The sequence below is a fragment of the Pleurodeles waltl genome, chromosome 12 (assembly GCF_031143425.1).
Source record: "Pleurodeles waltl isolate 20211129_DDA chromosome 12, aPleWal1.hap1.20221129, whole genome shotgun sequence".
Taxonomy (NCBI): domain Eukaryota; kingdom Metazoa; phylum Chordata; class Amphibia; order Caudata; family Salamandridae; genus Pleurodeles; species Pleurodeles waltl.
In genome coordinates, this window is record NC_090451.1 from 235,835,052 (window position 1) to 235,847,950 (window position 12,899).

Genomic DNA, 12,899 nt, shown 5'->3' on the forward strand with positions numbered 1-12,899 from the left:
TATATATATATATACACACACACACACACACATATATATATATATACACACACACACACACACACACACACACACACACACATACACACACACCTACGCATTATCATTAACTAATTTCCAACAGAGTCCAGTAAAGATATTGGGTGACAACAGCAGGGATCCCCCATTTTTCTTTTTAAAAACAGGGACTATTACATAGTAGGACGAAGGCTGCGGAAGCTTAAAGCAGCAGGTCTTGTTTAGAATATTAGTTAAGACTGGGGCTCACAGACCAGGGTTCTTTTTAAACAAAGGCAGAGGAACCACGTGAGGCTTTTCCACTGAGTCTGTTAACAGTTTAACAAATATCCTCTATAGTAAACTTCGAAGAGGACTTATTGCGAAACACATTAAGAGAATCCATAGGGAGCTCATAGCTAGGGGCAGAATACATATTACTAAAATACTGAGGACTCCTTGGCTCAACCTGAAACTTCTACAGAGGGATTAGTGACATCTTGGAGAAAAGGAGCATTTACTGGCTTTCTGACTACAGTCCCTTAAATTGCTACCAGTGTGCATTTTATTCCATGGCTTCCTCCTTTCCTTAAGGTTGTTTTTAACCAAACAAGGATAACTTTTAATTAGACCTACAGGCCAAAACCTCGGACACCATCAGGAGACCTTTTTTCAAAGCCTAGAGAACTTCACAATTGGAAACAGTGCAAGAGGTGTCACAACAGTGCTTAAATTGACAAGATTTCTTTGAAAATGGGGCCAGTAGCAAACCTTTTATTGTAAAACAGTTGAACTGAAAGGATGCACAGTGGATGTAATTAATGTTGTTCTTCAATAGAGCATGGAGAAACATGATGGTGTCAACAATGTTCGATCTTCATCTATGACAATTAACTTGGATTTCTTCTGTCTTATGATGGGTTAAAGAGTTTTAGTTTGAATGAATAATGAAAAGGAAACAAAAAAAGGATTATTGTCACTGAAATGCTTCACAATGTTTAAAAAGTAAAAAGTTAGTTAATAGTTTAATCATCAGTGATAAGGATATGATTAATGGAACTAGATGAACCTCTTCCTGTAAAACAAGAAACACACAAAAGGTTTGAGGTAGTATCCTGATGAGAACAACCCTTGTTAGATTCACAAACTAAATTATTGAAAATAACAAGCTGCAGGGACAATTATCAGTATCAGACTTGACAGAACTACATGATGTCATAGATCAGGACAAACATGAAGATTAAAATTCCCAACTAAAATTATGGAAAAACCCAGATTGGCCGGAATTCTTAACATTTTCCAAATAAAGAGTCAAAGGGGTCATTATGACCCCAGCGCAGAGTATCAATGTGGCGGTAGTACTGTCAACAGGCTGGCGGTAAATACCGCCACATTATGAGAATGGCGGGTTGGCTGCAGCCACCCTGCCACTTCTCCACTCATCAGCCGCCGGGCCGGAGTTGTCAATCTCCAGTCCAGTGGGCAGCACAATACAGCCAACAGCATTATGAGCCTGCCTACCACCATGTTTTAACGCCACAAAAACCATGGCAGTAGGCCCTACCGGTGACAGGGAATTCCTTCCCTGTCACCTGTAGGCGGCACCCCCCCCCACCAAAGACTCACCTGACCCCCTCCATCCAAACTCCCCCTCTCCCCCTCCAATCTTCACACTCCCCCACCCTCCCTCCGAACCCCACACACAAACCCACCCCCTCCATCCAAACCCCCACCATCACCCACCCCACATACACACACACTAACCCCCCAACCCCTGACATTCAAATACACCCCCACCCCCTCTGATCATCACACACACACCCATTAAAGCACACACCCACAGACATGCACCACGCATACACCCAATCACACTGGCATACATGCATTCATACATGCATACTTCCAGACATGCTCGCACACACATTCATATATACAATCACACGGACATGCAGACACGCACTCACTTCACCATTCTTACACGCGTTCACTCACACGCATACAACCACGTGCGCAACACAACACAAACAGACAGACGCATTCACACACGCACGCACACACACACACACACACACACTCCCACCCCCCTCACCTGTCGGAAGCCCAACTTACCTTGGTTGAGGAGGTCTTCTGGCAGGGAACGGGAAGGGGCGCTGCTACCGCCTGCAGCACCCCACCAGCAGAACAATGCCAGGTCATATGAATTGTCATAATACGCAGGAGGCGTTCAACTGACGTGGCGGTGCTGGTGGTAGCAGTGTCAGATTACCACCATCTGCCAGCATGATCACTGCCGGATTTCCACCCGTCTTGTGGTGGAAGTCCGGCAGTGATCATAATATGGCGGACGGATGGTAGCCGCGACGGCTGTATTTTCATGGCCGTCACTGCAACAGTAGGTGGTTTTTACCACCAAAGTCAAAATGACCACCAAAGTTTTAACAACGGAACAATTATTCAGCAAAAATTCTTATAACAAATTATGTACCAAATGTTTGCAGGAGTCAATAAAATAGTTTGTAAATTGGGTGAATCACTTAAGGGTTTAATCTTCCAATTCAAAGTAAGAACCCCAAAAATTAAAAGACTCCCTCCTTTTTACATTTCCGTGAAGGAAAGATGTGGAAGGAATAAAAATAGAACAGTCATTATAGGAAATCCCACTTTTCTGCGTCGTCACCCTGGATTGTTAATTCCTTGTTCGACCCTGCATTTTTGCTGGTTGTGAAACTCTGAGCACTTTACCTACAATACCTAGCAGTTAAATAGCCTGTGCTCCTCCTTTAAACAGGATGAAATGGGTATATTCATAACGGGCATATTTAGCTTACCTATAAGTCTCTAGTATGTGTACAAAGTATGCCCAGGGTCTGGGAGTTAAATGCTACTAATACTAGGTTTTAATGATTCCATGTCCTACTTTTCATCCAATTCTTCATTCAGAACAAAGTACTAGACTCATGCAAATCAGCCATGGTTAGACCCATGGTGAAAAATACGTAATCCCTATCCTACCAGGATCTTGTAGTTATTGACCTATTTTTTTTTACATCCCTAACAGTTCATAGTGAACTTGCATCTAGACCTTCTCTGTAGAGTCTCAGGCTCTCAAGAAGTGTGAGCTTTGGTCCTTTTGGATCTGTCAGATACTCCCTCCTCAAAGCCAAAACATTATCAAACCATTCTATTACATCCTTTCAGTTCAAAGCTAAATCAATAGTGTCCCTCAAGACTCCATATTCTTGCCTTTGGTATTTATCATCTATGTGTTCCCCCTTGGCTCAAATGTTGCAAAATATGGGCACACAGATCTCCATTTATGCTGATGATATCCAGATACTGTTCAGATTAACCTCTTCGGCAAGTAAAGCTTCTAATTTAAGGACTAATATGCAGTGACTTTGTTCAATCCTTGATAATTAAACTGTTTTAAATCTAAATTCTGCCAATACTTAATTGCTTCTAAACAGGTACCTCTGGTCTTCTCCGATTCCAGAAAGAACTATCAATATCCTTGATATGGACACAGACCCCAAACTTCCTCTTGAACCACAGATTTCAAATGTTGCTAGTACTCGTTTAAATCTTTGGGGGGAAAAAAAAAAGTATTTCTTTCTTTTACACCGCCAGAGTACTATAGGCAGATGGTGACCACCCTGGTTCAATTGTATTTGGTCCACAGAATTCATGTTATTTGGCAATACCTAAAAGCTTCTCAGAACACTCCAGCTGGCCCAAAATACCACAGCATGTGTTATTCACAGATCTACCAGCCACAAACACAGTTGTTTCATTCTTATTAAACTATATTGGCCAGTCAGAACAAATTATCCTGTTCAATTATTTAGTGATACTGCACAGTATTGTGCATAGTTGTGTGACCTTTTTCTGAACCTCTAAATTCATATTCATACACTATCATACTTTTTTCTTTGACAGTCAATTTTTGTTCAACATTTCTAAGGTCTGGACAAACTATTATGAAGACAGGCCTTTTTTGTTAGCCCATTCTGATTTGTGAATTCTTGAATGATGGTTTTGAAGTAAGAGTTGTGGCAAAATACAGTTTAGTCTTTATCTTAGTGTTGTATTCTGAGCAGCATTCGACTCAAAAGTAATTTTTATATTAGTGCAGTTCAGAGAGTAAAGTTACCTTGAAATTGCATTGCTAGTATCTTTTGTCCATGAAGGAAGACATTCATTGCAGATGGCCAGGTAAAAGTGGTCCACACCAGCAACATCACTGACTCTACGAGGACAACCTGGAAGCTCACTTGGGAGCAAGCAGGGACACACACACCACAGGCAGGACACATGGGCTCACCAGAGTCCCTTGTAGCACTCATCCCCTCATCCCCCCTGCAGCAGTGCCAATGCTCCTTAAGGTCCTCTTCTTTGGTAGCCCCCCCACTGGTTAGCTACTGCTGGGCCACCTTTGGGGTATCTCCTAAAAGGTACCTCCAGTGCCTCTCTCTTTGCAGTAAGGCAGGTTGTTTATTAAGGCAGATCCTCACCTACTCCAGCAGAACACTGGACTTCCCAGGTGATATTCCCTCATTTGGCTGGGGGTGCAGCGATCAGCAGTACCAGCTCTCTACCTCAGATGTTTGTTCATCACCCTGTGGTGAACAGTGTGAGGAATCCTGGAGATTCAGTCTCCTTCTTATAATCTACTCCCAGGCAGTCTTTGTGGATTCTGCATACATAGCCTGTAATTTTGAATCAGCAGGAGGGTCAGCGTGAATCTAATCCTAAGAGACTCAAAACACAAGCACGGAGTGCAATAAGCCTTCACATTGTACACAGCAGCCTTTTAAGAGTACACCAAGTGGGGAGCAAAAGAGCGCGTGGCAAAATTATATACCCGCACCTCTAAAGAGTTCATGGTCTCTAAGTCCATCCATACAACCTAGCAACCTGAAAGTAATAAAAGGACAGGGGAAAAGGCTATTCCAGTGACTAAAGAGACCGCTGTCTCCTAGCCTCTCACATGAAATCTGGCTCAACAAATGCTTCAGGAATACCAACACTCCCCCACCCTCCCTACGTTTAATGAAAATTATAAAGAGCTACTAATATTGTTAGTGAGATAATAGTGACCACATCAGACAGATGGCCACTTCATGCAAGATTACCAGCAGAGATTACCTCAGTTTATTCGTTAGGGTTGCCAGCATTATTGTGAAAAGGGCTTTATCAATTTAGAATGCCTAAACATTGTATATACATGGCAGCCATAGCTGCAATGGGTCTGTCATCAAGTTAATAATTATGCTAATAAGTCACCCAAACACCTTTTGACATTCCACTCAAATATCAGCTTAAATGTGTTTTGGAAATATAAACATTTTTTAACAAACATCAGTTTAGGAGTTCTGAAAATACACATTATTGTCTTGTAATATGCATTTCAACTTTGGGATGAATATATTAAATCAACCAAACAAAAACTTCTAATTTAGTAGGCTGTGCTACTTCCAGGTAGCTGGAGAGCTACCAGTAGCTCACAAGCTACTTTGTTGGAGAAGCCTGCTGTAACGTACTACAAGACAAAACCATCTGTAAGGTATTCACAGTTAGACATGTTTTGGTGCAGAGTGACCGCTGCGTCTTTCCATCCTGGTACATACCAGTGCGCTGGAGTCCTTGTGTCTGGAGCGGGGAACTAATCCCCAGGAGATCATCTGCACTGCGAGCGTGTGTGCTTGCTCAGGGTTCACTAGCTTCTGCAGGGTGGGCATCAGCAGGTTCGAGTAGAATCGTTCATCCCCGACTGCCGTCAAATAGGAAGTAAAGAGTAAGCTCCCTCCTCCAAGGATTATCAATGCCTCCTTCAGTTGCTTCTGCAAAATAAATCAGCCCGTGAAGATTTGTACAGCGTGTTGTGGAAAAGACTCACTATAATGTCAAAATTCCATCATTATCCATAGAGGAGAACAAATGTAGCTGCAGCAAGGATTTTTTTCCACTATCCGAGACTGGAGGCTAAAATATGCTCTTTCATGGGATTCTTTTGGAATGTCAAAAGTGCAGGGAGAGGAGGAGTGATCTAGGGCGAACATTACACAAACAATCAAACTGGACATGTTTTTGAGGTCTCAAGTAATTCAATTAATACCCACAAAAAATTGAGGTGCAATTTTAATTTGCTTTACTTATTTATCTGTCTTTGAAGCAATCTTTGTACTTCCAGGCCACACAGTCTATTGAACTCAGACAAGGAGATAAGATAATTCTCAGCCATATTCCCTGTCATTTTTCCGGAAGATTCAGCTGAAATTCACCAACTTTACAATTAAAGTTTCCCCATTAATGAGTTTGCAACGTTGCTCAGAAAGGCCTGTCCTTTACAAGGATTTCACTACAGAACGTTTGTTTATTTAAGGGATGTGGCAGGAAGAAGATGGAGTAAATCTGTAAAAAAAAGAACCATCTATTGAATAACCAATTAAACAACATGATGAAGTTCAAAGTTGTCTGCCCATATTATGAGAGGGACTTTCAGCTATTCCTGGCTTTTCAGTGAAAATCACCTCATGCTGAGTTGTGTAATTTAAATTTTGCCAAAATAAATAAATATAAGCTATAGTATTCTTAGAGCTGTTGGCTGAAAAAATATAACAAAATAGGCTGAAAAAACATCTTTGGAGTTAGTTGGTAGTATGAGCGCTCTGCAGTCTCCTTTGCTTTTAGGACCACGTTTAAAAAACAAAATGCTTACATAAAAAGGGCGCACTATTTTGCACCCTCATGTTGTAAACTATGTTCACTACACCCTACCCTACACTCAGTTTAGGCACTGTACTTTGGGGTAAACAAAGGGCTTTATTGCGAGTGTGGCAGTCCAAGGACCATCACACTCGCGGTGACTGTTGGACTGCCGCACTCTAGGCACTCAGACAGCCACATTATAACCCTGGCGGAGGGACCGCCGTCACTGCCAGGAACATCATTCCTGAAAGGCTGACGGTGGTTTGAGCTGTACTCAGCCGCCGTGCTGATTACAACCTCAGCTTTCCACCAGTGGAAAGTCAGTGCCAGGGGCACCTTTGCCCAGCACCATCAGAATGCGCTCTGAATGCACAATGCCTGCTTTGTAGACAGTGCTCATTCCGATGCTGCTGGTGTGCTACGGTATTGGCCTCGGCTCCCTTAAGGGAGCTAAGACCAATACTGTAGCACTGTTCCCGCCAGTCAGTCCGGTGGGAATGGCCGAATACAATGTTCCCGGCGTAATATGCTTGAGGGGGATGCCATTGCCTCGTAATGAGGCACAAAGTTAGTTATGCTCTACGCTGGACGGCCGCCAAGGAGAAAAGCATTTATAATTCAATATGTAGGAAGATTTTCACTATGCATCAATCAATGAAACCATAAATGTTATTAATGCAAATAAAATACCAATTTACTATTATTATATATCAGCAGTCAACTACATAACTACATTATCTGTTAACTACATTGATTATATAACCAGATGTGGAGTGGCAAGCGGCTGGCATACCTGGCCTTCGAGAGACAGACACTACCAAATAAAAAATTAAAAACATAAATAACCATTTAAAAAGTTAACAAAAGGCTACATTGAAAGTTGATGAGGAAGAGGGACATTGAAAGATTAGATGAAATAATATTAAGTGTGGCTATTTGACACAACATCCATGCAGGATCAGTAGTGCAGGCTTCTGTGAGCTTGGTGAATTTGAGAAGCAAGATAGTCCACAAAAATAATACCCAAACAGAATGTCTGGGCACTAAACTGATAATAGTAGATAGAAAGTTGGAAGATTGGGCACGTAAACCAAGTTGGGGGGGGTGAGAACAAATGTGTGGAGTGCAAGGCATGTGACTGTGGAAAGAAATAAGTATACAGGGTGAGTGAAAGTCAGACTGGAGAAGCGACAGCTGAGTTCAGATGGTTATGCACTGGATGATAAAAAGAATAGAGAGACTAGTAAAGAGCGCTTTGGTGATGACTTCCAGTCACGGTTTTTATTTCAAGATTAGTTAACAGAAAAGTAAAACAATATTTTATACCATGATACTGTATTCCTTAATCTCAGGGTCTGAGCGCATGCAGCCACACTGCCAAGCCTAGTGTGATTAGAAGTAAGATTTCCAGGTTTAGAATCCCATTTAGGAATAATGAGACAATAAGAAAATGCAGATTATGGTAAAGATGGAAACACCTGTAGAAAGGAAAGGAGTGGCAGAAAATCTGAAGCAGAGACGAAAGTGTAAAATAATAAAACAACCGTTGGCAAAGTCAGAAGTCTTGCCTTTATAATGTGAGCGCCAAATTACTAGCTCTGGCAATGCTCATTTGTAAATTATTTTTAAACGTTTAAAAAAAAAATCCAAATCCTGGAGGAAAAGCAAACACATATTAAGGTATCACAAATCGGTACTTTGAGTTCCTAATTTTTTTGTATGTAACCCACAGTGAGAAGAAGACCGATGATGAAGCTTATCACTTTGGTGAGTGAGGGCTTCAGCCTTTTTAGAGAAATCCCCAAAATTGGGTTTCTTCCACTAAGGTATCATACCTTAGTGGTAGCGGTCCGAGTATTGTTTTTAAAGTGCATTTGGGCAGTTTTGTGATATATAGCTGCAGATGAGACATTATCTTTTCAGTCATGATAAGAACACCCTGTGCCTGAAATGCCTGCCAAGTGAGTGCAGTAGGCCTCTTCTCTAGCAGCATAAATGCCTTTGTGTGCCAAGACCTCTGCTTTTGTGAAGTATGCGGAATGTAGGTGATAAAACAAGAATAACTCTTAAAGCCTGGCTTTAGTCATATCCTGCCAAAATAAACCTGCTGCTGTGGTTTTACTGACATGCTGTGAGGGGTAGGCAGCAACACTGTGGGGGGGGGGGGGGGGGGGGGGAAGACATTTAAGGGTGGGAAGCACCACACAAAGGAGAAAACAAAAAGAAAAAAAAAGGTTTAAAAACACCTGCACTATCCTGGAGAGCTGAAAGAAAAAAAGAAAAAAAAAAACGAATATGCAGGGAGCAACAAAGAAAAGAAGAGGAAGGAAAGCCTTTGCATGAGAAGCAAGCAAACGAGTGACAACAAATTGTAAGCAATGGGCTGACACAAAGCCCCCCCAGACATTTTTGGTGTGGTCCACAAAAGGTCTTTCAACAACAACTTAGGCATGAGGTAAATTAGAACCATGGTCTGAGAGATGTAGGGTTCAAGCAGAGCAGTCAAGACATCCCATATCACAAGTGGCACTTTATCATACATATCAAAAAAACTAACTCAGGAGGAGACTCCCAATTTTTAAAACCAAAAATGGCTTTAATTTAGCTTTCTGCAGCCTAAAAGTGTTCCCACTTCAATACAAGTCAAAGGGTGAAAACAAAACTTCTCATCCCGACCATTATTTTTTTTTTAAATCTCCCTCGTTCTGCTTTATAAATGCTTTAAAAATAAAAACAAAAATTTTTATTTATTGGTTGTAAAATACAAACATTACAGTGCAAGAGTTACAAGCTCACCAAGACAATTCTTCCTGCAGAGAAAGGCCCAAGGGTCCATAGGCGAGTAACACAGTACACACGTCAGGACAGGCAGCATATGAAATAATCACGCCGCTTATGTCTAAGTATAATACATAAACCAAACCGAATTACCCAATCAAAGCACAATAAGTCCAATATTAACACAGTTGGTTGTCACATTACCTTAAACAAAGAGTGGTCGAATGGGTGAGCCTTCAAGAGCAATGCTGACTTCAGAAGCTGAATCATCATCATTAAAAATCGATCAAGCAGCGGTCCCCATTCCAATATCTCTACCGCTGCCCCATCATCAGTGTGCGCCAAGCGCATATGTTGTTCCTCTGCCGCTCCCCACTCCAGGAGATCTCTAAGTCAGTGATCAACCAGTGGTCTCCTGGAGCCTAACCACCCTATAGCCCCTCTACGTTTAGCCAATAAAAAGGCAAGCTGTGCAAGTCTACATGGAACCTTCCACCCTTAAGGCCTAACCACCACTTCCAACAGACAAGCCATTGGGGTCAGAGCAACCTCCAATCCAGTGACCTCCACAGTCCTGGGTATCATCTCCCTCCAAACACGCTGCACCCCTTCACATAACCAGGCCAGATGTAGGAAGGTGGCACCCTCCTCACTGTAGCTCTTCCATCTGGCTCCCTGAGAGGGATCCATACAGTTCAATTTACAATGAGTCACACAAGGCGGTGCAGAAAACAGAAATTTTGCAGCTTAAACCTATTATTGCAGGAGACAGTATGCACCAGCTCCAAAGCTCGAGCCCAATCAGTGGCAGGTATCAGGCCCCCCAGCCCTCGCTCTCAGCCGTGACGAGCCCTATAGGGCTTCTGCATCATATCCCCACTTAACGCCTTGTATAACAGTGTAATCATTTGCCACCCTTCTCCCCAACAGATCAGTACCCCCAGGACCTCAGACACCCATGGGGCAGCTGGCAAGTCACACCACACCTCCCTCACAATACTTTCCAGTTTTATATAGAGTAGAAAATGACCTGGATTAACCCAAACACCTGCTGGACATTCTGGAATTAGATAAAAAGCTCCCCAGGATACGAGTCACCCGCCACCATACAGCCCCCACTCTCTATTGCTCCATGGACATATTATCCTCAATAGCCTGGAATGGGGTAAGATCCCATAAATGTAATTCCCTGTAAAACAGGGCCCGATGGAGCACCCTCTTCACCACCTGTTCCCATGAAGCCAAGGTGGTATTAACCAAATATAGAACCGGTTGCTCCAAGCCCCGACTCCAAATCAAAAGTTGAGCCAACGTGTCCGCACTAAGCATGCCTCGAAAGAGCCGCTTCTCCCATGTGTCAGTCTCAGTCAGCCACCTCACAGAATACTGCAGAAGTGCTACATAGTAGTACAATGTAATATCCAGGATAGCTAATCCCCCATCCTCCAAATACCTTCGCAACGTGGTTAAAGCCAGTAGTGCGGTGCCCAGCCCAGATCAAGGAGACTAGCAGACTGTCCAGTTTAGGAAACTACTGTGGAGTCAATGTGAACAACGAATTCTGGACCAGGTCCAGACAACGTGGGAAGAACACCATTTTGGCAACTACATCTCTGCCCATCACTAAAAGGGGCAGCATATTCAAAACAGAACAGAAAGATCAAGGCGAGATTCCACTCTATCCACACTGAGGCACCTATGACCCACCTCAGTGAGTGACCCAGATACCAGATTATCAGAACCCCTCCAGCTTTCATTGGAGGCCTACTTCCAGCAGGGCTGTTCAAAGACCAACCACAGAGGTCCCCCAAAGGAAATAAGTGTTTTGTGGGCATTCACCTCCAGTCTGGAAATGCTCCCAAATTCTGTCAACAGGAGCAACAGCAAGAGAAGGACTCACCTGGCAACCAGAGATACACCAATAGATCATTGGCATACATGGAGACATGGGTAGAATCTCCTACTCAAATTCCCCAACAATCCATTTCTCGGCAGAGCAACAGAGCCAAAGGCTCAATAGCTAAAGAAAATAGGAGCAGTGACAGAGGACATTCTTGCCCGGTCCCCCTACAAACCACCCATGTCTCAGATAAACCACCATCTACTCGGACACGGACAGAGGGAGTCGGTGTAGAGAAGCCACACCCAAGCACAAAATTTGGGCCCAAACCAGATATCCTGTAGCACAGCTATCAGATATCCCCATTCAACCGTATCAAAGGCCTTTTCCAGGTCCAAAGATACCAGCGCCGTCTCTTGCGCCAGTCCCATTGTCTCATGTACTCAACACCGCAAGTTAAAGCTGCATTGATCCTCATGGACTAGGGCACGAATTACCCTGCACAGCATAGTGGGATTCATCAGATCACCTCCAGGTTTGAGCATAAGGTAGATAATACCCTGACCCATAGTTTCTGGCAATATACCCCTCTCCTGAGCCTCAAGAAGAACCTCCAATAGCTTCTCCCAAAGAATAGCAGAGTATGTTTGATAAAACTTAATGGGATATTCATCCCCACCCGAAGCCTTGGATTTATTTCAGGCCATTTATAGCGACCCCTATATTCTGCAAAGATATCTCCTCTTCCAGTTCCTGCATATATTAAGGTCCCAAATGAAGGAGCTCCACTCTCTGAAAAAAGCCATTTAATGCCCCATAAGGGCCCAACCGGGCCGGCCCATTAAACAGTGCGTAAATGCTCCACTAGCACAGCCAGGTCGCTGTGTCAGCTAGTGACCAGTACTCCTGCAGCATTCCTGAGATACAATGTAGGAGGAGACTCCAACTCCCATGGGAATATCCATGCCAACAGCCAACCTCATTTATCTCCCTACCTATGTAAGCTCTGACGATAGGTTTAGAGTGTCAATTTATTAAGCACCTCCCAGCTCCTGCCAACCTCTCCATGCAACCGGAGATGTTCCCTGTGTGCTTCAGCACTAAAGTATTTCCAGTTTTTGCACGTGTCAAGCGCCCTTCCAGAGTCTTAAGGTCTGCCCCCAACCGCCTGCAAACCCCACATACGGTTACTATACACTTCCCTCGGACAACTGCTTTCAGTGCCTCCCACTCAACTGCCCTAGTGTCCATTGTCCCCCCCATTCGCCTCTCAGTAGTCAGTCACAGAGGTAGCCAGTACTGCCAGACAGGCCACATCCATCAAGCCGCATTGTCAGAAAGGAATCACCCCAGGTGCATCACCGCTGCCACACGTGAGTGGTCCAGGCCCCCTAGCAGAAAGCGATCCAGACAACTAAATGTATTTATGTGAGTGTGAGTTTTTCAAAGACAAGTGTGTACTCTGCCTTCCGGGTGCAATTTCCTCCAACCATCCCAAAGCCCCAGATTATGCATTACCTTGGAGAGAGACCATCACTGGCTTAGTCCCATGTCTCTGGGGGTGTCAATCCCTCTC

The 12,899-nt window shown here is 43.5% G+C and overlaps 1 protein-coding gene across 2 annotated transcripts in view; it reads right to left on the bottom strand.

Annotated features, from left to right (window-relative positions):
• DHODH (dihydroorotate dehydrogenase (quinone)) overlaps positions 1–12,899 on the bottom strand; it is a 305,977-nt gene that overhangs the window by 266,848 nt on the left and 26,230 nt on the right. For both annotated transcript variants that reach the window (XM_069216710.1, XM_069216711.1), the window contains exon 2: positions 5,625–5,837. In XM_069216710.1, coding sequence (XP_069072811.1) covers positions 5,625–5,837 — 213 coding nt within the window. The remainder of the gene's footprint in view (positions 1–5,624; positions 5,838–12,899) is intronic.